This window comes from Monodon monoceros, unplaced genomic scaffold, assembly GCF_005190385.1.
Source record: "Monodon monoceros isolate NGI ecotype Baffin Bay Population unplaced genomic scaffold, NGI_Narwhal_1 Super_Scaffold_20, whole genome shotgun sequence".
Taxonomy (NCBI): Eukaryota; Metazoa; Chordata; class Mammalia; order Artiodactyla; family Monodontidae; genus Monodon; species Monodon monoceros.
The window spans coordinates 41,624,265-41,650,681 of NW_021703777.1; the positions used below are offsets into that span (position 1 = coordinate 41,624,265).

Below are 26,417 nucleotides of genomic sequence, written 5' to 3' on the forward strand. Positions count from 1 at the left end.
AGACATCACGATAGAAAAAGGCTGAGAAGTACAACTGGACATTGCTAGAGGTTTTGGTTGATACATTTCTAGAAAAAACTAAATTAAGAATTTCATTTCAATCTACCAATGAAAGAAAAGTTTTCTTTATTGAAAGACACTATGACCAGGATAGGGCAGCCACACACTGCCTCACTTCTACTACGTAATTTTGCTTTCAAATTTTTGACAAAATTTAGTAAAAAATAATCTCATCCCTTGTCTCATTTTGAATCTTTAACTTTATGCTCCCAGAACAAAAAATGACTGGAAGAAACCATAGTAACTCAGGCACCAAGACTTAATTCATTATTTAGAACAGGTGTGTCTCATTCATGGCGTCAACACACACTCCAGAAGTGTCAAAAACTTTTTTTCATGGCACTTTTTTAATGGGTTTCCAGTAAGATAGAAATACTACTTAAACCATGGAGGATGCCATACTCACTCATAAACACCGAAGAGTAGGATGTTTTTTCCTTTGGTTTATGAATAGCTATATTTGCAGTGTTTTTAAGCTCTATTGCTACCATCCATTCAAGGAAGATGTGTGTGACCTAGCAAGTACTGTATTGTAAACCCAAGCTTCCGGTAGCAGAAGGAACTTCCAGCTCAACTAGTCAGCCTTTTTATTTTACCAGTGAAGACACTGAAGTTAACACATGTCTTTCAGAAAGTAGATGCTCAATTAGTATTATTAAATTATGAACCACCATAGATAGCTATAGGCAGGGACAGAACAAAACTCTGTGTCTTCTGATACTTCACAGCCTCTGAAATGGCTTAGTTGACTCTATTCAGGTCAGACTGAACTGAAATAAGGATTAACCACAGATAGAATATCAGCAACAATCCATGGTCTGACAACATTTCTGTCACACACATAAATATAGTGAGGAAAAGATTTTTGAAACAATTTCTTGAAGGCAAAAGTGTAAGAGGAGATATTTATGACAAGTAGAAATGGGAAAACACCAAGAAGTGTCTATATTTGACTCCCATTCTTGTTGGATAATTTTCAGTGAGTTTTGCTAAAATGTAGATTCCCCGTCTGAGCCAAAGGCCTTGATCCACGTGAAAAAGTGCCTGGACCTGGATGTGGCTGAACAACGATATTGAACTTGTGATTGTGATTAGATTGGTCACTTAAAGAAATCTCCAATATTCCCTTCACTTCTGAGCCTCGGTGTCTATTTATTACTTCATAGGAAGTAAAGGCATATCAAGAGAATTAAACATTTAACTGAATTTTTAAGTTCCATTTAAAAGAACAAATGAAAGCACTCATGGAAAATAGATATGGAAGAAGAATTACGTCTGGGTTTTTGAAAATTGGGTTGCTGGTTCCCTTTCCTTGGAGGCCATGAAATGAAAACATCAGTATTTCCAAATAAATGGCTGAGCCAAGTGGTAACTCTCTGCATATGCTTTTGGATCAGTCTACTCTTTTTGGTAAAGTTCTCATAACTGAATGGAACTTGCCAGAACATGAAATGAAACAAAACAAGAATCCTGTGCAGACTGAATTATAAAGCCATGTTAAGCAAACCTTCCTAAAGAGGGCACAGGCCCCTGGCAATGTGCTCACATCCATCTACAAAGAGCACACACTCTGCACTCAGCTAGTCACACAATGACCTGTAGAGACAAACACAGGTAAACTAGTCTCCATAAATTTTAAGACAAACATCAGAGCAGATAGGATTATTTAGCACTTGATGCATTGCCCAGGAATCTAAGGCAATAAGCCTACTTTAAGATATGAAATGATTCTATTCTCTATGAGCAGAGATCAATGATAAGCTATTGGGTTTTTCCAATCTATTTTCAAAGCCCATTACAAAAATAAATCAGTTTGTTCTCTAATAGTTCTAAAAACAGTTTGATCACTTGTCTTGCGTGATTTTTTTCTTTTTTTAAAGAAAGAGATGTCCATATTTTCTAAAATCTTGCTTTGAATTACATTCAGAAACAGACACAGTCCAGTTCTCCCTGGTGGAAATCATCAGTCTATTTACTCACTCTCTTTTGACCATTAAAAAATCTTTTGAAATGAAAGGCATTGGCAGTGCAAAAAAAAAAAAAAGTCCATAAAAATAAACTAATGATTGAATTAAGCATTCAGATGAGTTCTTTGCTGGGTTATCTGCAAGCGCAAGACTCTACCGTCATGTTTGGATATACCTTAAGTACCACATTCTTATTTTCATCAAAGAATAAGATGCTGAGCGAGGACATCTTTTCTGGCACACAGCAAGGCTCAGGAATCCCAGGAACGACGCCTACAGCTCTCACTATACTCTGGATGGTAGCATGATTTGATGGCTTCAAAGACTGGAAAAGAAAAGGGAGAACACCAATTAGGTGGAACTGCTTTTCTGCTCTCCAGCCCTCATCGCTAAAATGTATATATTATGAATCTGTTTCAACAGCTTACTAAAGCCCTGGCATCGTTACACATTCAACCCAACCTCCAATATCACCATCACCAAAACGGTGATTTGTCATTTACTAAGTGCCGGCTCAGTGCCAGGCATGTTCTGTGTAATATTTCTAATCCTTACAACAAAACAGCCATCTCGTACATTTTACAGGTAGAGACATAGACTCAGAAAGCTTAAACGACATGTCTAAAGTCATGTAGACGTGTAGAGTGAGGATTTTAATCCAGTTTTTAAAGCAAGAATTGTTTAATTAAAAATGACTTACTCCCCAGAGAATTAATACACCCTAGGTTGTTCTGTATAACAGGTTTGCAACGGAAACAATTTGATCTTGATCCTATGCTAATCATAAAGAACCCTTAACAAGAACCTATTTAACATAGATATTTTTGCCACTGCTATAGTGAAATTTATACTTTGTTTTAAAAATAACACCAGCGTGCCGAGAGGCATTGATTTATTTAATGATTACCACCAGGATGAATTGATGGTGATTACACAATTGGCCACTGGGGGTCACTGTTGCTCAATGGGTTCAGACTTAAAGGTTGTAGCATCTTCTAAGTCTGGGGCATATCCTCAGGGAATAATCTAGAGGGCCTGAGGTTATCCCATGGCTGTCAGAAGTTTGACCAAAGAAACCTGGGTAAAAGCTGTTCCCCAGAAATGCCAAATGGGATCATTAACATCCACGGGAGACGTGTGGTTTTATCTAGAGAGTATCATCCAGCTCTGCTAAGCATTGAAGACGGGTCACTCTTCCAAGCCCAGAATGCTTAGGTATTGCCAGAGTGGTAAGAACTTCTTCATGAGCGGTGCCACGATTTTCAACATTAGTTCTCCCCAATGTCTCTTTTAAGCAGATGAAACCAGTTTTGTTTCAAACAAATTTAAAAACAGGAATTTGGTAACTTGCCAGGGATCATGTGTCAATTCAGGTGTGGGATTTAGGCCAAAACTCTGGTTTTCTAATGTCAAGATTTTGAGCCATGTTTCAGAGGCACCTCTGCCCCCAGTGAATTAATTGGTATTCTAATTTTACACACCTAAAACTCCCAGTATGGGAAACTGCAACAAGTTAAAAGGTTAAGAGTATATACAAGCCAAGGAAGAAGCAAATAATATAGAAAGCTGGCACAGTGTAAAAAAAATAGGATTGGGGGGAGGGGGGCAGAAAAAGGGCAAATCTGATTTGTCTCATCTCATCTTTCAATCTTAGTGAAAAAAATTATCCATACATTAGACTTCAACATTATTGCTAACAGGCATAAATTATTTTAAAATCAGTCTGATAATGGCCAGCTGCCTTATTTACTCTTTCTTCCTAGAGATTTTAAGTGTATGTTAAGAAGAGTAGTTAACTTACAATTAAGTAGCATTGCAAAGAAAGGTATTCTCTCTCCTTAAGGATAAGAAGTCTATGTTGCTCTATTTTGCATATCATGTGCCCTGTGGCAACAATTCTATCTGTGTAACTGACAAACTGCAATCCATATTGTACAACAGGGCTCAATGGCCACTGTTTGCTATTTCATTAGTATTGGTGATTTCTAAAGAAAATTTTTGCAGCTACACTTTTCTCTATTAATTTATTTTTAAGATTCAATCATCCAAACAGCATATGATAATGCCCCAAAGGATTTTTTAAAAACCATAGATTTTATGACAATATTCTGTTATTGTTAATGTTTTACTGACTCCTATACTATTTATTTTTCATATAAAGTAGATCTATTTAAGTAGATGAGGACTTGATCCATAAATCCTGCTGTGCATGGCTGGTCCTCAGTGCCTGAAGCAGAGCAGGCTCTCTAGGCACTGAATTAATACTTGCCAAATGGATGAAATACTTATAAATAATAACATACCCTCCACTGTACCTATTTCTGTGGAAATAATTCCCATCAACAAAAATGAAAGGTTCTGAGCAAATGACCTGGCGCAGATATGGAAAATATTCATGGGTGTTCCCTAGGAAAATTCCTGTCATTTTTTTTTTTTTTTTTTTTTTTAAGCTCTAACTCACAAATGATAGATTCAGGAACTATGAACTGTCTCTGGTGGGCTCACTGGAATCCAGGTGCAAGCCCTTGATTCCCTGCTGGTGTGTCTTATCAGCAACCTCTCAGTTTTCGAGGGAGTTGTCCCCTTTTTTCTCACTGTGAAGTTCTCTGATCAAGCTGCCATGACCAGGAACAATTATATCATGCACAAAAGATCCATGCGGTCATTTGCTAGTGTGGAGCATTTGCCAGTTTATCATTTTTGTTTGTTTTTGAGCTCCGATTACATTTCTCAGGACCCTCTTTACGTAGCTTAAGAAACCTAGTGATGACAAATGCAAACCTGTGTTGTTTTTTTTCCCAGCCTCCCTTTTTATTGAAGGTGAAACATGACATTGACATCTGTTTAGGTCATTTTTTTTTTTTTGCTTAGGTAACTCGGTACATCAAGATTTAGGATTTTTAGAGTTCATCTTCATGATCAGAGATTGGAACTGGAAACCTCAGGAAATTAATTGAGGGCACATCATTTTGACCTCATCCATGTGAATTTCTTCTTTATATAGGATGCTTGGTTCAAAGTGTTTAGCTTCCTTGCTCCCTAATTCTGTGTCTTTGCTATTCCCAGCCTTAGCACCATTCTGTGAAAAAAGTCCTTCACTCCTCCAACCCTTGCTGGTTCCCTTGGACCTCTGTCAGCAACAATGGCTCAATCATTTTCATCTGAAATCCCTGTTTTCCATCTCTTTTATGGTGGTGAGGGGAGGCAAAAGCATACGGCTTGGCTAAAGCTACATGGGTATTTCTCATCTCATGGCAGAACGCCAGGGGTCTCTCTCCCTGGGAGGACAGATTGGCTGTAGGGGCTAGAAATCAGAAAAATTCAAGCTGCCGTGTCTGTGAATGAAATCTGCAGTGGTCAGGCCCGCACCTGCCAAGCTGTGGATGATGTCCTCGAGTTGAATTTGATTACAAATGCGTTAGCAGGGGAGAGTATGTCATCAGCTCCAAGCCTTCATTCCTGACTCAGGCCATGGGGTTTTGCTCCACACTCTTCCAGCCCACATGGGTGTGATAGCCCAGAAACTATCTAATTGGAATCAGTGAAAGGGCAAAGCCTGGAATTTGGGAAAGGCAGAACACAGCTGTTCTGAATTACAGACAGGTTGTCAACTTTTGCAGACAAAGAACCCGCTCTAGAGAGCAGGCTCTCACTCAGGAGGCCAGAAGGAAGGAGGGCCAGCAGAGGAGTCTGGCCTGGGAGAAATTTTCTCTGGGGCAAAATGTATATCTACAGTCTGAAAGTTCTTTGGCACCTCACTTATTCCACATGTGTTTGTACTGATCTGGTCAGAGACCTTGTTTTTCTCTGTTGCTCAGACTATATTTTTATTTAAATAGTTTACTCTGCTTACCATGCTGGACACTGCTGATAACAGCAACACCGATTAGGTACCCCTGATGTCACAGCTTCACACTGCTTCACGCTTCCCATCCTTTAGGTGACTGTACCATTTGAAAGACACAAAGCCTGGAACACTTAAAGGGAATCACTAAAAAGCTTGAAAAGCAGATCCACACAAGGTGATGAGAGACTGAGAACTCCACATCACAGCCAAACTTCTACTCTCAACTTGGCAGAAGGACATCTCCAACTCAGAGAGAAAACACCCTTATCCCTGTTAACTCTCCCTGCAGTTCTGATGCCATCTCAAGTTTTGACAACTATTATCATGAGTTCAGTGCTGCAACCAATGCCCTCCTGATTCTATTACCCTCCAAAGAGGTTATGGACTGTTGGACTGAAGGGAGAATCCAGTTTGAAGCTTTGTGATGTTTAAAAAGGGGTAAGAAACATGTACAAAACTTTTTCTTGTCTTACATCTTTTATTCTTTTGATCCCTTTTCCTAAGTGGTTTTTCTTCAGTCCCATATATTTGATTTTCTATTCTCCTCAGTCCATTGGCCATTAATACAACAATAATAATAAACAATGGCCGCGAATAATCATGTCAATGGCAAAAATTTGTTGAGTGCCTACTAAGCACAAGTTGCTCTATGATCTCATTTTCCCACTGTTTTCATTATGTAGATACTACGATATTTTTATTTACTGTGGTACCTCTTTCAAAGATGAGAAACTTAACATACAGAAAGTTTGAGTAACTCCTCCCCAGCCAAAAAAAAACCCCCAAAAACACAAAGCTGGTAAGAGGTGGAACCAAGTTTTAAGGCAAAAGGATTTGACGACTCAAAGTACGATGTGTGGACCAGTAGTATCAGCAACATCTAGGGGCTTGTGAGATATGCAGAATATTAGGCTCGACCCTCAGAACCACTGGATCAGAACCTACAGATTAACAAGATCCTGAGGCAAATTGCAGGCATCTTAAGGTTAAGAAACCCAGCTACGGTCGAGCATGCACATTTAATCATTCTGTTGCACTACCACACTTCTTTCCTTAAAATTATCTCTTCTATTCTTAACCCTCATAAGTTTTTAAATTATTATTCTTTAGATCACTGAGAGCCGCGATGAAGATCTATGGAAGCAAGGTTTTTGAACAGGAAAAGCAAGAGGAGCCGACAGGAAATGGGAGAGGCAAACTGGGGTAATGTGGAGACCAGGCCAGGTAAGCCAACTGACTAAGTATCTCCACATTATCATGGCTCCCTGGGTCTTAAAATTTGGAGTCAAGAAGAAAGAGGGAAACTCCTTCCCCAGGCTACCTGGAAGAAACCACAGTTTATGAGAGTGAGAGGGATTATTTGGAAGACTCAGAGACCCACTTAAAATCAGTCATCCCAGGTTTAGAGACAGTTTGAATCCATTTCTGCCTCTCAATGCCACAAAGCAAGCCACACTGTAAAATAAAGATTCATCACTGCCTGTTATATTTGGCATCTTTGTTGTGTGTTTTAAACGCTATCCCAGTTTGACCAAGTTTCGTTTGATCAGTAAAATGTCCTTTATAAATATTTAGACAAGATAAGGCAGTTTATGTCATTATAAACGTATATAATGCTTACTTTGTGTTTGCGTTGACAAAACATAGAATTCACAAGGTCTAGAAAATGTAGAAAGCTCATCCTCCTGAGACATTGTAACAGGAAAATGGGATTTCAGTCAAGGTCCTGGCCCTGAGGCTGACCTGGTCTTGTTCAGTCAGCCCTTTGCTTTATGGGTGTGTTGCCCTTAGCATCCCAATGATCACAGGCCTGTAACATGAACAAGCTGCTTTAAAGATCTGTAAGCAGAAGTTAGTCACTTTTTGAGGCAAAGGGTTTTTTTCCTCCATCAACATACAATAGCAGAAGTTGATTCACTTCAAGTTTTGCAACAAACAAACAAACAAAAACAAAACAAAACAAAAAACCACTCTTATTCTTCCTCTGAATTCTATTTCTAGGAACACTTTTCATTGTATAATCCAAATTGTTACAAGCTAAGAATGAAAGTGCAGCAATAAGCTTAATGGAAGGCAAAGGGGTACAAATATGTTTTATTAACTATAAATTCAAAGAGAACAGTCGCTTGGACTTGCTGTGCAAGATGGAGGTGGGGTTGGGAAGGCTTCTGAGAATACATCTGTCAGGATTCTGAGTACTGATAGGATGAAGTTCAGTGCACTGATTTTGGAAGAGGCACAGGTAAGCTCTGACTGGTTGAAATGGGTCTTAGAAGTCTACAGAGTCATTGTTCCCTATTCTGACTCCTGTTCTGATATTTATCAGAGAAGCAAATGATATAAGCATCTGGTGGATTTCATGAGGTAAGTTTTCCTAGCCCAACCCTGGTCCTAAGCCCCATGATGACAATTCATTGCACAAGAGACTATCAAAAAATGTTCTGAATCAGGGCATCAGTCCAATTAGTCCTTCCTTTTGCTCTCATGACATTCACTCATTCCCTGAATACCCCCTCAAAGATCAGCCTTCTACCATTTGGGGCTTGCTTGTTGTGGACCGGCACAGATTCACCTGTGACCAGGTCGCTGAATATGCACTGTGTTTGGGAACAATGCAAAAAACATGTTTTACACATACATTTTTTTCTCATATCTTTCTTCATACCAATATTGACTTCATATTACTTTAACAACCATTAAAGAAAAACCAAGCATAACCATGTTACCTATTACACTTTAGAATGCAAGCATAAAGGTCCAGATGGATTTTGTAAATGGAAACACACACTCAACATGTGCCTTTCTACTCTGTGGAAATAGGAAGGACAGGACAAAGAACAATGGCTACCTTTGGCATGGGGAACTGGCATGCTCCGGAGCAATAATAGGCATCAAAGGACTTGGGGGAGATAATCCATTCACTCCAGCCAATATCTGCAAAGTCCACTTTAAGGTACCGCCTGGCACAATTGCGAGGTTCAATCCATTGCTTTCTTCTTGCCTTCTTCAGGGTCTGTTCATCAAACTGGAGCGTCTGGCTCTTCTGGTGAGGTCCCTTTCTCTGTTTCTTTTTGTTCTTACTCTTTTCAGGGGGCTGAGTCTGAAGAGTCTTGTAAGGTTTTCTCTCCTCCCATACCCCATCCTCCTTATACTGATATTCTGCCCCAGGAAGCTCATTGTTCTGCAGAGGCAGCAGGACCCCAGCAGAGCGCTTCTTCCTCCGTTCAGTAGAAAGGGCAGCCCTGATACGGCTATCCAGTTTGGGCACAGCTCCAGTGGGGAAATTCCGGTGCCCTTGCAAGCTTGATACCACACTCTCGGGCTCAGAAATCGCAATGTCATTGGCATACACCAAGATATAAGGCTCAGGAAAGGGTGTTATCTTCTTTGGCAGCTGGTGGCCTTTGGAAGTAATGTTAAATCCTATGAGGAACTCCTCATTTTCCTTGGCTTTCCTCAAAAGTTGAGTGATGTCTTTAGACAGCCAGGAAACAAAATCTCGATGAAGTTTCGCTCCATCTACTGAAAGATGACCCAGGAGTTGACTTTGGTTTCCGGTGGATTTGAGGATCCACGTAGAGAGCTCAATGTGAATGTGTTTCCTTTGGGAATGATGTGAGCATCCTTGGGACACAGGACAACTCAGGCTGATATTTATTAGCTCTCCAATATAGAAATACAGTGTGGCAGATAAAATGTTTTCAGACTTGGTTAGAGAAGTCAGGTTAAAAATATGCAGTTTCTCATTTTCAAGGGTTCCTAGGAAGAAAAAAAAAAAAAAGAAAGTAAACAGGAGCAAACGTGACCCCTACCTCACATCATATACAAAAATTAACTCAAAATGAACAAATGACCTAAATATAAGCACTAAAATCATAAAATTCTTAGAAGAAAACATAAGGGTAAAATTTTCATGGCTTTGGATTTGGCAGTGGATTTTTATATATGACACCCAAAGTGCAAGTAAGAAAAGAAAATAACATATAAATCAAAAAAGTAGATAAATCCATAAAGTAGATAAATCCATAAAATAGATAAACTGGACTTCATCAAAACTTAAAATTATGTGCATCAAAAGACATTATCGGGCTTCCCTGGTGGCGCAGTTGAGAGTCCGCCTGCCAATGCAGGGGACACGGGTTCGTGCCCTGGTCCAGGAAGATCCCGCAGGCCGCGGCGCGGCTGGGCCCGTGAGCCATGGCCGCTGAGCCTGCGTGTCTGGAGCCTGTGCTCCACAACGGGAGAGGCCACAGCAGTGAGAGGCCCGCGTACCACAAAAAAAAAGAAAAAAAAAAAAAGACATTATCGAGAAAGTCTATACAACCTACAGAATGGAGAAAATATTTTCAAATCATATATATGATAAAATCTAGGACCTAGAATATAAAAATAGCCCTTACAACTCAAAACAAAAAGACAAACAAACCAATAAAAAATGAGCAAAGGAATCAAATAGACATTTCTCCAAAGAAGATATACAAATAGCCAACAAGCACATGAAGAGATACTCAACATCATTAGTCATCAGAAAAATGTAAATCAAAACCAAAATGAGGTACCATTTGACATATACTAGACTGGCTATAATAAGAAAAACAAGATAACAAGTGTTAGTGAGGATGTGGAGAAATTGGAACACTTTTACATTGCTGGCTATAATGTAAAATAGTTCAGCTGCTGTGGAAAGCAGTTTGACAATTCCTCAAAGTTAAACATAGAAATGTCACATGACCCTGCAACTCTACCCCAGGTATAAACCCAGAAGAATTGAAAACAGGTGTTCAAACAAGTACACGTACATGCACGTTTATAGCAGCACTACTCTTCACAATAGCCAAAAGGTAGAAACAACTCAATGTCCATCAATGGGTAAATGGATAAATAAATGTTGTATAGTCATATAATGGAACATTATTCAGCCATAAAAAGGAATGAGGGACTGATAATACGACAATGTGGATGAACCTTGAGAACATTGTGCTAAATGAAAGAAGTCAGACACAAAATGTCCCATGTTGTATGAGTCCATTTACGTGAAATATCCAGAACAGTAAATCCATAGAGACAGAATGCAGACCAGTGTTTGCCAGGGGCTGAATGTGGAGAAACTGCTTAATGGGTAGGGGGTTTTACTTTGGGGTTATAGAAATATTTTGGAACTAGATAAACCTGGTGGTTGCATAACACTGTGAAGGTACCAAATGCCCCTGAGTTGTTCACTTAAAAATAGCTATACTTAAATTATGTAATTTTCACCACAATTAAACAAAAGGAGTAATTTTATAAACTGGATGAAGATTAAGGCAAGGGTCAGCCATTTTTAATAATTTTCTGTCTCCTTTACTGAAACACACTTGTAAACGTAGTGGTATGAGAGCTGAGCGTTCTGGCTTTTAATTATGAGACTGCCAAGAACTGTTCCTATAATTTTGGCACAGTGTCATGATAGCATCTTATCTGAAGCAGCGTCTAGCCTACTGGTTACAAGCATTGGTGGAAGTAAATTCACTTTGATTCAAATCCTGGCTCAGCCACTTATTAACTACGTAACTAGTGTTCTCATTCATTAAATGGAATAATACTCCTGTCATCAGAATTAAATGAGATGTGTGTAAATCAGTTCATAAAGGGTCCAGTAAGTGTTTCTTAAGTATAAATTATTATTGTTGTTCGTACTGGTGTTAACCATAATACAGGGATTACCCCTTCTATCTTCCTCACAAAGTTAAGGGTGCAGGATGAGGGTGGGTAAGCAAGACCACATAGATCCATCTTCAGATAACATCTGAAAAATGAGCCACACAGTCAAAAGTGTCATGAAGAATTAGTGCTGTTGTGGAGCTTGTCTAAAGTTTATGTAACTACATGAATATAAGAGTTGAATTGCTTCTGTAGAGTGCGACAGAATTATCGAAACTGGGCAATTTGTATTTCCAAGTCTTCAGATGCAGAAATGAGAGAGAGTAACAGAATGGGCGATTGATTAGTAAGGGCAGAAATTGGTTCCTGTTCTTGAGATCATCTAATGAGCTAATGGTAAGGCTGAGCTTAGGCTCAAGAATCCTCTGTCCTGGGGTCGGTCACCAGAGCCTGGGCCCTCCTCCATACACTTGTTTCATATACATATTTGTTTCAGAAACGTACACGCAATCGTGAAATTATGCTCTTGATCAAAAACATATTTTAGTAAAAACAAAACATTTTTATAAAGATCTGGAAACTTAAAATGAGTTCATTGAGTCCCCATTTATAAGGGAAGTGCAGTGGGAAACATATTTTACTCATTTCTAACATTGTGTGAGGGAAAAGGAGTAAACTGCCATTTGTGAATGTTTGTATAATCCATGACACCAGGATAATATTTTACAGACCTTTATAACAAAGCCATGGCATCAGGCTTGTTCAGACGCTAGCTTTAATTCATACTTTTAATTCATACATTCAAAGAGCGTGTACTTTTAGCCAGATGGAAGTTTTAAATGGAAGGAAAGAGAAGTCACTCTGTTCTAGGTATGTGGCAATCAGATGGTTGCCAAAGGAACACACTGGCAGGGAAGAAATGAACTCCGAGGGATGTGGGTGATGGTGTCTTATTGGGGAAACCAATCCTACTCCTTTTGCCTACATTTTGCTTCAAAATATTTCCTTCTTTCGTACATGGTTCCAGACACCTTGTGCCCTGCTGTTAACCAGCCTTCACCTTGTGTCTAATCTTCAGTATCGTCTCATAAATGTCACAGAACTCGCCATACGGCCTCTTCTGGTGGCTTTAATTTTAATTCAGTGCCTTCGTTTGAAGTCAAAGCCCTTATGGCCCTGCCTCAGCTCCACCACACCCAATAGCTGTACTCAGGCAAATTACCTAAACTCTTCAAGTCTCAGTTTGCTCACCTGTAAAATGAACCCAATAGTATCAACGGCAGAGTTGTTGTGAGAATTAATTGAAAGAATGCAGGTAATGCACTTAGCCCTTAGGAAAAAACTCAATGAATGTTAGCTAACTAGACCTGCAATGTCCACTATGATAGCAACTAGTCACTTAAGTTTGAATTGAGATGTGCTGTAAGTGTAAAATACACACTGTATTTCGAAGCCTTAGTATAAAATATCACATTAATATATTTTATATTGATTACGTGTTGAAATCATAATATTTGGATACACTGGGTTAAATGTTGTGATACTGTGATTTATAATAAGAGATACATATTTGGTCTTAGTCTCCGTTTCTGGTCTAGAACTCCGAAAACTCTAGGAATTTCCTAAGTGATGAGAGCCGTGAGGTGTCCTTTGTTATGTTAATGCGGTGACTTTTGGAGGTCACCTAAGAATGGGGTCTGGCTGCCTGGGAACCAACCCTGTGATTGGGGGTTTGCACTTTCAGCTCTAATCCCCACCTCTGGGGTGGGGAGAGGGGCTGAGGGTTGAATTAATCACCAATGGCCAATGATTTAATCAGCCATGCCTACATAAGGAAGCTGTAACAGGGAAGAGCCAACTGTGACTACATACTGGATCTGTTTCTTTTACTTTAACCTTTGCTTTCTGCTGCTTTTGTTCACCAAAAGGATACTGTCCATACATAATGGCCTGCCTCGGGGAACCCTGCCCCTCTGCCTGAATGTTAAACCAAAGTGCCTTTGTTCAGGGAAGCATCCGGACCCTGTCCACCTGAGGATGTCTGCAAGAAAGAAGAAATTAACACATCCCCTCCCCGAGGCTGGCCATTCCAGGGAATATTTCCAAAACTTATGGCCTTTTTACTTTACTTCCTTATCTTCTCCCCCTCTCTGTGCTACAAAAGAAACGGGCATCCAAACCCTGATAAGATAGTTTTTCAGAGACACTAGTCTGCCATTTTCTTGGCTTTCCAATCCAATATTTTGTCCTGTCCTGTGGTGAGCAGAGCGAACTTGGACTTGGTAACAAAGCCTCCATAAAAATTTTAAAAAACAAGGTTTGGAGAGCTTCTGGGTTGGTGAACAAAATGGAGATTGGGGAGAGTGGCGTGCCTAGAGAGGGCATGGAATCTCCAAGCCTTTTCCCCTACCTTGCCCTCTGCATCTCTTTTATCTGGCTGTTCCTGAGTTATATCTTTTTATACTAAACTGGTAATCTAGTGAGTAAATGGGTTTCCTGAGTTCTGTGAGCCACTCTAGCAAATTAACCAAACCCAAGGAGGAGGTTGTGGGAAACTCCAATCTGTAGCTAGTTTGGTCAGAAGCACAGGAAACAACCTGGGTTTGGGACTGGCATCTGAAGTGGAGGACAGTCTTGTGGGACTGAGCCCTTTACCAAGGGAATTTGATGCTGTCTTCAGGTAGATGGTGGCAGAATTCAGTTGAATTCTGAGACCCCTTGCTGGTGTTCAAGAATTGCTTGTTGGTGTGGGTGCAGAACATTTAAAATGTAATATATTATTGAAATTAATTTCTCCTTTCGCTTCTCATATTTTTTAATGTGGCTACTAAAAGTTTTAAATTACATATGTGGCTCACATCTGTGGTTCAAAGTAAATTTCTCTTGGACAGTGGAATGACCACCATTTTTGTGGTCATATAGTCCAAAAGGAAAGAAAAAAGGCATTGTTTTTCAAAGACGGTGAAGAATTAGGAATTTGCTAAACATGAATATGCAGACCAAAACATAAGTTGAGCAAAAGATTATTTTCTTGGAATGCAACACACCTTCCTTTATTAAGGACATTATATTAAGATAATTTTGGTGAATACGTTTAAATTTTCCCTCCAGCTGTAGCTAATCAGTTCAATCTGCAATCAAAAGTCAAAGACCAACAAACTGCTCTAAAATAGAGTTAAATGGGCAGTTGAGCAACAGTGCTTTATGGCAAGGCAATTATACACATAGCTTCAATTGTGTTATTTGTGTATTACACATATACAACCAGTACAACCAACAAAGAACAGGAACTAAAGCAAAACAAATGTTTTACTTTAACAAATATGAATTGAACACCTATTAGGTGCTGGACCCTTGGCTGGGTCCGCTGCCCAATGGCCACCGCTGTCCACACCAGGACAAGGGGAAAAGATCAATATGCAGGTAGCTACGCCGTGATGATGCTACTTTCCGTCAAAGGTGTTAACTATGCTTTTGGAGCACAAAGGAGGGAGCAATGAACTTTCCCCATGTATGGGGAAGAGGGACATATGGGGAAGATGCAACCTTTAACCAGACTTTTAAGAATGAGGAGAGAAAGGCAAATATCATATGATATCGCTTACATTTGGAATCTAAAAAAAAAAAAACCGATATAAATGCGCTTATATACAAAATAGCAATGGACCCACAGCCATAGAAAACAAACTTATGGTTACCAAAGGGGAAGGTGGGGAGGGATAAATTAGGAGGTTGGGATTAACAGATACACACTACTATATATAAAATAGATAACCAACAAGGAGCTACTGCACAGGGAACTACACTCAATATTTTGCAATAACCTATAAGGTAAAAGAATATATATATGTGTATAACTGAATCACTTTGCTGTATACCTGAGACTAACATGGCATTGTAAATCAACTATACTTCAATTAAAAAAAAAATGAGAGGAAAAGGGAGTGTTGGGGAGGAGATAAAAGCAGCACATTCTAGTCACAAGCAGTGTTGGACATCTGGAAGATTTTGCATAAGCAATATTTCCAATATTTAATGGGAACTTATAAAAATATCCCATATTAACGTAGTTATTCGAAGTCCGTACAGACACCTAAACTGCCGAAATTCAGAAAAGAAACGGCCAATTCACATTTAGCTCCTAACTAAAGGTGTTGTATGATACGTAGCACTCGATGCCTTTGCTATTTCCACCCAGATGAGGAGACGCATTACCTCTGCCTGTCCTAGATCTCCCTCCTCCCCACGTCTTTTAAAACAATGAGCTAGAAGTCTCAACAGTTCCACAAAACATTCCTTGAACCCATACTTTATTTTTGCCTTCCCTGACTTTTCATTTCATTTCCATGCAAGTCAATGCTCTTTTCCCTAAAACAAGTCAACAAGTACTTAGTCTTTATAAATGGACAAAAAGAGTAGTGAGAGGGCTGCATGGAGTCGAGTAGATGAGGGCAGTAGAGTATATAAGATAAGATAAATACCTCCCTGCAAGTTGAAATATGTGGTAATAATATCTATTCAATTACTCTCATGCATTTTTAGATTTTATATTAATTTATCTTTTCAAAAAAGTATCTTCTCGTATACTTAACAACAGGAGTTTTGCAGTAGCCTTCTCTCTCTTCCCCATGAGTAGCAGACTTATCTGTGAAGAAGATATCTATTTTGAAATATCAGTGAATGGAAAATACTTTCGTGTTCACTTTTTCTATTCTTCTGAAATATTCCGATACTTACCTATTTGGAATCGATGAATCCGGAAATGGAGGTATACTTTCTGGTTAATAAGAACAAACATATAATAATAATATTAAAAAGCAATGGCAGACGTTATCAGGTTACAAAACAATAGTTTATGTATTTTTAGGCTGTTGGTAGTCTTCAGGTATTAGAGAACGTAACTGTGCCATGCCAATCCAATTCTATCTAGAGTTGCATGCTTAATTCTGGGTGCTCTTATTTTAACTAGTTTATTGATATAAAAGAGAGCAACTAGGAAAGTAACCAAGATGTTTGTCTTAAAGTTATTTCTTACAAATTTGAGTTAAATACAGAATACCTGCTCTGGAAGAAGAAAAAAAAAGGTTAATCGGTGACGTGAGAATTGTTTGCAAATATTTGAGGGGCTGCAGAGAGATCAGGGTTTCTCTTGTCAGTGTCAAAGATGAGAATTAAGTCTAAAGGTGATAGCTGAATGGAACCAGAATCAAGGTCAACGTAATGACTTTCTAAGTGTCTAGCCTGAGGGTGAGACCCCTGTGGGACCAGGCAGACAGAAGAGAGATGGTCATAATTCAAGACTATTACAGGAGGATCTCTTTACGGTAGGGAAGGTGTGAAAAGTGAACTAGATAACCTCTCAGATCCCTTGCAAGGAACTACGATAGGCTATATTTCCAGCTCTTCCTAAGGAAATGTTTTTGATGCCAAAATATAACTACCAATAGGTGGTGCTGTTTTCTTACTGTTTGCTGGCACTAGCACAAGCTTGGATTTTTCCTTGCTGAGAATACGTCTACTGTGGTCTAGTTAGGATGTGCCATTGGCATGATAATCTTATTCTGAATTTTCTAGAGTCATAATACCTGTGAATTGGAAAGGGGTTTAGAAGTCAGGTGAGTTTCAGAACAAGCCATACTTTCCTTTGCACATCTGTTAGGACTTTGTGGCTGCGGCCACTTCTCCCTGAAATGCTTTTACCCAACGTAGTTCTCCTTGATTATTATCCAGATTCGATTTTTAAGGCAAAGCAGAGGCAAGCTTGTCACGACAACCCACTCCTTCGGTTCAGACCCCTCCTCTATTACTATTTTCATTATATTGTTATTCCTTCCTAAGACCATAAATTCTGTAAAGACAAGGCTCTGTAGTAATTACATCAGACTCTTCAGTCCCGAGCGTGGGGCTTAACTCTTAAGCGGTGCTCAATAAATGCTTCTTTTGTGAATAAACAGATTTAGTCCAACCTATTCATTGTAGAAATGTAAAAATGAAGGACCATAAATGCAGCCAGCTGGTGAGCATTGATCTTGGAGAGGAACCCAGGTCTTGTACTACCTATATGGACTTTTTTAGGAGCTTGGTTATTAGATAAAGGTAGAAGATCTATTTCTGTTTTCATCTGAAAAGAAAGCACCTGCACCTCATGAAACCAAGAGCTCAGTAAGGAAACTGTGACTTGGGACCAGCTGTACTATGGCGACAGTTCAATTCCTCTCAGGGAGCAGCTGAGGCAGTGCCCAGGGAGTGGTGAGTGGAAGGTCACCTTCGTGCTGGCCCACACAGAACGTTTTCAAAGGGAAATAGAATATACAATGGAAAGCTTTCTATGTAAAGTCTGATTTTAAAACAAATAGACTAAATGAAATCTTGATGATTTGTTAAATCCCCAGGAAGCAGGGAAAACATTTTAGTCATACAGAAAATATGTAACTAAGAACAACTCTTTTTTTCCCACCTCTTTCTCCAAACAAAGCACAGCTGCTAGAAATGCAGGGGTGCCTAGGACAGGGCCATATACGCCCACGGTCACTGGCTGAATATTTGCTGTAGATTATGGAGTCAAGGCTGCAGTTCCTCTATGCCACCTTCGGTTTCTGGGCAAAGGTGAGATGGAGAGATTCTAAATAGAACACAAGTCAGAATGTGTTTTTTCTTGCAGTGTTCCAGTCAAATAACTGACTTTTATGGGATCTCAAAACAACCATTCTCTATGTCCAAAGTAAAACATGGCCAAAGATGGTATAATGTATGTTTTTCTAGAACAGCAAAATGTTCACTAATCCGTTTATCTGCTCTTAGCCTCCACCCAAGGGCATTCCTAGACTGTGAGCTCTCGGAGGGTAGACCTATGTCTGGATAAAGTTTTGAACTCCTAGTTCTTTGCACAATCTGGAGCATTGATATCCTGAAAAATACTTGTCAAATTTGTTGAATGAGCAATGGTATAAACTTACCAGATTCTAAAGTGTTTCCCACTTCACACTAAAGTGAAAAAGCTTTCAAGTGAAAAAACTTTCAAGTCAGCAAAAGGCCTTCTTGGGGATAAGTACTGTTGGAGTTTCAGTTCATCAGAAAAGAAGCATTACAAGAACAGTGGTATATAAAATAGAATAGTTTTGCCATTCAACGTATATTTTGTAAAGTGCCTCATGGAAAATTCTTTCATGGCAATCTTATTTTTAAAGGATCCTTTGCCTGGCAAATAGTTTTTCTACTATTTTTTCTTATCTAGTCCTCTGAACATCTAATTCAGGTCAACTGAAATATTTACTGAGTGCCTACTGTGTGGCAAACTATGCCAGGCCTTCAGAATACAAGCGTGAAATGAGATATGCCCTTTGCCCTCCAGAGACTTGGCCCCTGCCCCATCATCCTCTTTCTAGCAATCCTATCAGGCCCCAAACTCTCTGCAGCTGTGAAAGAAGGGTAAGACGTCTTTATCAACTTACTTTTGAACTCCTCCCCAGGGTAAAACTGTCATAAAGACATTAATTTACCTTCCAAAGTGAAAGAAAGTTACCCTTACATGAGTTAATAAACCATTTGTCTGGGGGAAAGGCCCACTAAAAGGGCCAGATGAGACCAGAACCAGAACGTTAATCAATCCTAGATTTCAGACGCTGGTTATAAGATACTCAAAACTCCAGAGACATGAGCTTAGAACAGAGTGTCTCAAACATGCATCAGAATCACCTTGATGGCCTGTGAAAACAGAGATTTCTGTGCCCCAAGCTCAGAGTATGATTCAGATGGTTTGGGTGGGCTGGAGAATTTCTAACAATCCCGGGTGATGTTGCTGCTGCCAATCCAGGGACCATACTTTGAGAAAAACTAACTTCAAGAGATCACTATAAAAAGGTGCAACTCTGCTGCATGCAGCCACCAAGGTTAGGACAGAAACGGTAATTTCTCGAATGTAGGTTTGGCATAGCATAGATTGTATTACAAGAGGACTACTACCGCTTCATATTTATGTTGCTACCCAGATATATCCTTTGTGCTACAAACAATTGAAACTATTAATGTTTTACGTAGCTTTAAGGTTTTGTGGGAAGCTAGAGAGAAACAGTATCTCCAAATATTAAGAATGCTTCATTTATATAGGGCTTCCAAACTTTTGGTGCATTTTCACACTCAATTTTTTTCAATTAAGTTGCACCATCTTTCTGTGAGACTAGCACAGTAGGTGTGACTTAAGCCATTTGATAGATGTCAAAACTAGGCCTAGCAATATTAGATAACTTTATTAATTAGCAATTCAGCCAAGATTAGCATTTAGATCTCTTAATGCTTAGCCTCAGGAAATAGAAAAACTGAAACTCTAGGAATTTATTCTCTTCTTGAAAACCATTTATCTTAACCCATGTCTAAGTGCAACAATTATACTGAACTCAAACAGTCTTTAGATTAATACCATGCAATTAAATTAAAATTTTCTTTGAAGGAAAAGCAAAGAAGATCGTGTTGGGCCTCAATAGTTTTAATTGTAAAATCAGAGGACTGGGCAAAGAAGCTTTCATTTCTAAAGCTATTGGATGCAATTATTTTATAAAAGGAATATTTAACACTTACTATAATATTTAATAGGAATATTTAATATTTACTCACTCAATAAAGGAAGAACATACTGAAGTTGGTAATACAGTAGGATCAGTTTGTCCAAACACTTTTATTTACAGTGTGCCCAAATAAAATCAAGGCACTGCATTTACTGTGGTTCTATTGCCAAGAAACGATGGGTGGTAAAGGAAGGTAGATCATTGAAGGAGTCAATAAAACCCCATGGTCAATTGGCTTTATGACTTACATGCCGATGTTTCAGATGAAAAAAGAGACATTCGTGCCTTTAATAATATCATCCCTGAAAATATTCTAGGACACAGCCACTACTAACATATGAATAGACTAGCAATGGTATGGATTTTTAAATATATTCCACAGATGAGGGCTCTTCGGTCATACTGTCATGGTTTACTATGGTCCAAAGTAGATATTATCCTGGTATACTTGTGTCACTTGATTAATACTATGTCAGTGTTTCCATTACAAAATTCTATTTTCATGTGTTCGTAACATAATCCTAAAAATTCACTCTGAATTGAAACTTGGCGTAGGAAAGTTCAAATAGAGACTCTTTGTGATACCAAACTTCTTTCCACCATACCAGTGAAATAAAGTTATTAAGATACTGATTACTAGGGTATACACATTGGATATATGAGAAAACCATTAAAATTTTAGGAGAAAAGTTCTGACGTAGGAGCACAAAAATCCTGAATAGCAAATACAAAGTATATGCAAAGTTGCTCAATAATTTTCACTAGGCTTTTTGATAGGTGTGAGCTTTATTATATCTAATAAATACAGCAAACAAATTGGGATTATATAAGAGATTTGATAGGTGTCTATAACCAAGGATTAATCGTGGTAAAACATTAAAGAAGTGGTGTGCATGACCTCTAGTGAATTTTTCCACAAATAAAGTAGCTTTTATTTTAAAAGAATAATACCAGATTAGATGTAAAATAATAAATATTAATCCTATAGAAGAAAACAATGAAGGAGAATTCATAGGGAAACAGGCAAAATCAAATTTAATGACAGAAACTCTAAAATTACATTCAGAGAAGTTTAAGATATTTAATCAGGAAGATGGTAGAGTCGGCCCTTGGTATTCGCAGGGAACTGGTTGCAGGACCCCTGCAGATACCAAAATCCACAGATGTTTAAGTCCCTTATATAAAATGGCATACATAGTATCTGCATATAACCTACCACATCCTCCAGTACACTTTAAACCATCTCTAGAGTATTTATAATTCAACAAAATCAAGTTTTGCCTTTGGGAAATTTCTGAAATTTTTCCCCTCAAATATTTTCAATCTGTAGTTGGATCCTTGGTAACCAGGGATGTGGAGGGCCAACTGTACAATGCCAACTGGACTCAAGTCCAAAAACTAACAATGTAAGTAAACATCCTGAATAAACAAATGAGAAATGAGACAGTTTTCAGTCATAATATTCACTTGAATTTTGCATATCTTCTTTCTTGAGAAATTAGGAAGGCTCTGAACCAATGTTTACCCAAATAGATATCTTAGAACCATAATTCTCTAAAATGCTCTCTTGGGGAGAAAGTGATCCACTCTTAAGAGGGTCCACTAGCATTTAAAGGACCTGAAAGGTCCCAAAGCAAACTGATCATTTTTCCCAAACTTATTTGACCAGGGAATGCAATTTTATGTAACACCTGTTAACATCTTTTAAAGACCCTCTTTTAAAAAATTTTCTCCTAGAAAATAAGATGATTAGAAATCATAGGTTTTGAGATGAGCTCAGTATGTTTGAAAAACTGTCTGGCAAATACATCATGATGCCCATTTCTTCTTCCATTTAAGTAAGGGGTTGGACTTGCTTTCTTTAAAGCCTCTTCCAAATACAAAATTGTATAATCCCAAAATGCTTAAGAGCAGGTTTGACATCCACATCTCTATTTAATTTTTAGAAAAATCTGAACTGGGTCAATCAAGTGCTTATAAATTTCCACTGCTTCGATAAAATGTCTGTAACCCTTTTAATATATTCTTAATTATGTATATATTTTTAATGTACAAATATTCCCCTAGTGAATTATCTGCTTAGGCGATGTTTTTCATTGACCCTCGTGGTCTCTTGGTCTCTCTGAGTATGTCTAACTATACTAAAAAGCTAAATTTAAATTATTTTCTATGTAATACATTCTCTTTCTCTTTTCCATTAGCATAGATAATCAAGAATTCATGGTTTTATGGATTTTTAAATGTCAGAGATTGTAAAGCTGTCTTGCCTATTACAGTAAAAACTTCATTAAGGGCTATCATGTATTCAAAGTAGTGTGTAATTCAAAGCAGCTGCACAGCCAGCTCCCCCTCTCCAGATGTACTATTGTTCTTGGAATAAAAACATCAGATAATCTAAGTACTCTTTAATTTCAAGCCTAGTTTCTAGGTGTCAGGAATTTCAAGGTAATTGTGTTTTAATAAAGTTATTACACCCCCTTGCCATCAAATCCATCAAAAATGATGCTTTCCCACTGGCCCATGCATTTTACAAGACTGGCTCCTATTGGAATGATGGTTTAGCCCTTAATTATATCTTTCCTAAAGCCTTATATTTTAGACTTGCACTTCAGAAACAGGTCACTTTATAATTCTTCATTTTTAAAGACTTTTGGTTACAGTAGGAAAGACTCTCCCCTTTCTCACTGAAGGAAAATATTCACTTTTGGGTCTGACTTTCCTCAACTTTCTTTTCTTTTTGTCTCTGAAGTCTGTGTGATTTTTCTTTTTTAAGGTGACATAAATCCACTGAAATGCAACCATTTTTGTAGTTACATGTCATAAATTAAAATAATGATAGTTTCCTAATAAGAACATCTGTGCTTTAATTGCTTTCTCTAAAGAGGTTAAATTTATGATTAAGAAAAATAAGATTAAGTGACTATGGAAATGATGAGAAACTAATGAACACAAAGTATGTATCTTAAAGGACCAAGCCAGGAGAAAACCTCATGTAAAATACTCTTTTTTTATTACATAGAAGCCAAGGACAACTTAAACTAAGATTAAAATAAAAGCTGATTTCATATCCCTCTTGTCTTCCTTTAAGACGGTGTGTTTTTCTAAAGCCGAACTTCTCTGTCATCAATAATTTTGTAAATTACCTTTTACAAAGGGAAAGATAAAACGTATCTTTATGTAAACCCTTACACATCACAAAAAGACTTATGAGTTCTCCAAACTTACGGTTTTGGCACACCAACTGCACACCATTGAGGGAGGAGAAAAGGGTTAGCAGAAAGTGTATTTAGGATGAATGCCACCCACCATCAAGTAATGGTTTAAGTAGAAAGTAATCAGAGGGAGACCACAGAAGCTAAATTTCAACCAAAGATATTCTAGGTTTAGAACAATAAATAATTTTAATCAGGTATGTTCCAAGGAGCAAATAGGGCTCTAAGGCTATAACTCAGCCTGAATAAGCACTGGGAAAGTCTGCCAGAACAGCAGCCACTCCATAGATACAGCACACACCTGACCTTCCATTAAAATCTGTAACATCCTTGGTATGGAGAGGCCCATACATTGTGAAACTTAAACACTATGGACTAGAAAACATATCTAATTTATTAATGCAGACAGCATCTTTCGCCTGCATCAGAATGTATGTCACAAGCTGAAGGATGTTACAGAAATGCTATTATGGATAAAGGAGACACACACGAAAGCCTTAGCACCTTCCTGGAGCCCTGCCTTATTAAAGCCAGAACTGCCTCATAATAAGGTCCTTCTAGTGTGTTAGTAACTAAACACTCTTGGAAGGGGTCCAAGGCGAACAGTCTCTCCAGAAGTCTCCAATGTAGTAACAGGACACTTCAGCTTCCACAAAAACCAGTGTCTACATTTGATGAATAAGTCATTAAGACAGTCTCTAGGATGTTAAAGGAATTACTTTTCTTATCAGGGCACGCAGCCTTGTATATATGCTTCAAGCTGCAATTTATCATTTCAAGGGAACTTCTGGCCTCTGTATCAGAGTTTATCATTTGATGGTATAAGACTACAGAGAGGCTGATAAGGGACACTCTGAAATTATAATGCATGGAGTGAGTTGGACCCAAAAAGTAAAGGGGGCTGAGTTATTCAAATCCTTATCCATCTCCCACTCATGGTTCCCTCAGTCTAAAACAAACATACAAAAACACTATACAATAGTTGTGAATGAAACAAACTCACATGCTACCTCCAAACCTCGTGATTCATACTAAAATGAAATTTGCCAATACCAAAAATGCTATTCACCTTTTGGGCACCTCAGCTACTCCCTAGGAATAGTACCAAGAAAATGAATATCGAGATAAGAATGATTCCAGTATCTTCATTATTGCCACCTGCCTTGCCCACCCAACTACCCTTGTTTCTCCCACACTACTTCTTCATTGAGCTCTGCCCTTGGAGTTGCACTAAAGTAAACAGGGCATTCACTGGTATGGTCAGCTGTCAGGACAGCCTTCTCAAGTGGCTGACACAGTGTGGATGAACCAGAGCAGGTTTCTGTTTCCGTAGCAAAGGCCAACTCCTTATAGATCGTGCTCGTGGTTTTAAGAAGAAAGTGAAATCTGGTTCAGCTCAGACTATAGCTGAAGACTTCTGCATTAGAAAGCATAATTCACGTTTACTGTAAATGTCATCATGCCTATGAGCTCTAGAGTATATTTACAGTGTCAACCTAGGGCTTTCCTTGATGGATGCTTTTGTGTTCCTCTTTTCCAGGAGTCCTACATATCAAAGCTTTGGGAGATTTCTTTCTAGTGATTCTGACAGAATTGATAGAGCATGAGGCACGGCCTCCTTACTTGAAGTTCTTGGCTATTTTTCAACGGTTCACTGAAGACAGGTCCCTTTATCATGAATGTAGTGAACAAAAAAGCCTGGTGCATCCTCAAAGCACATAAACCGAGTTACTGTCCAGGAAACTTTCCCTCAAGCTGTTAGCACAAGGGAAGCAGGCTGTTAGCATAAGTTATTCGCTTCACCGCAGGGGCCAGGAGAAACCTTGTTAAGCCATGAATTTCAGTCCGCAGTGATCTGTGTTGAAAAACGGGATGAGCAGATTTTCATCGGCGGATTCCAAGAGGTGTTTACATCCACAGCTGCTCCCCTCCCTTCCAGCTCCTCCCAGGGTGGGTGGTACAGCCACTATTTGCCCAGATGGGTTTTAAATAATCGAAACACCCAAGCAACTGGTTTAGTTTGTGTGTTTGCCACCAAGGGACTATCAAGTATTAAGTGTCAAATATAGTAACACAGAGGACGCGAGTTAAGAGGAGGTGCAAGGTCTGGAGAAGCGACTGTCTAAAAGCCCAAGGGAAGGCATCTAGTTCAGGTGTGACTTTTCTCTCTGGTGCCCCCGGGGTTGGCATAAAATGACATCTGCCTCTAGGTAAACATGGCTAAAGCCCAGTCCAGTCCAAGGGAATTTCCGCTGACCGACTTAAGAAACATCAGCACAAGGTACCCCAGAGAAGCTCCAGACACCCAGGGCAGGAGGACCCTGTGGGCGGGGGGGTGGGGGGGCAGCCCCTTCCCTTCTTTCACGCACTTCCTCCAGCCGACTCCCTCCAGGGCTCAGCGCCCTTCTCTCCACTTCTCCCTCTCAATTCGGACTCTACCATTGGGCTGACTCACAGGCGGGATGCGGGGTGTGACAGGGCCGAGGGGCTCGGAGGGGAGCTGGAGGGCGAGGGAAGGTCTCTAGGTAACACAGGGCAGACAAGGAAGCCGTGGGGGTCCCGGGAGACACCTGGGGCGGGACCGCGGAAAGGGGGCGCCTCGGGCACTCACCTGCTGCTGCGGCTCGAAAGCTGCGAACCGTGTTGCCCTCGCGCAGGGGCTGGGGGAGCAGAGGGGGCGAACCCCGCTCCGAGGACCCCGGTGTCCGCGCCGCCTCGGCTCTGCCGCCGCCTCTGTACCTGTCGTAGAGCCGCAGCATGTGCTCTGACACCTTGTCGAGCGGCTGCGGGAGGGGGTCTGGGCCACCACCTGCCGTGCGGTCGCCTGGCACGGGCTCGCGGAGCTCCGGGAAATGCTGCTTGAGTCTCTGTCCGTGCGCCAGGCTCACGCACAAGCAGCCCAGCCATAGATGGATCAGTCTGCGAGCCCCAGCCATAGCGAGGTCCGCGTCCGCTGCTGCGTCCTGAGGGGTCCCTCTGCGGCGCCCAGGGCCGGCGGCAGAGAGGAAGGTTGAACTCCCAAAGAGCTGGGCGAGGGCGCCCGGAGCCCGGACGCTGCCTGAGCAGGACAGCGACCAGCCCCACTTTTTGCGCCGGTCGATCGCGGACCGGCAGGTGGGCTCTTCCCCGG

The 26,417-nt window shown here is 39.7% G+C and overlaps 1 protein-coding gene across 1 annotated transcript; it reads right to left on the minus strand.

Moving 5' to 3' along the window:
- Positions 1-2,158: 2,158 nt before the first annotated feature.
- BMP3 (bone morphogenetic protein 3) lies at positions 2,159-26,417 on the minus strand. The gene is made up of 3 exons (XM_029235998.1): positions 25,899-26,417; positions 8,723-9,633; positions 2,159-2,352 (listed from the first exon to the last, which is right to left on the minus strand). Exons 1-3 carry the CDS (start codon positions 26,221-26,223, stop codon positions 2,161-2,163), a joined length of 1,428 nt encoding a protein of 475 aa, XP_029091831.1. The 5' UTR covers positions 26,224-26,417; the 3' UTR covers positions 2,159-2,160.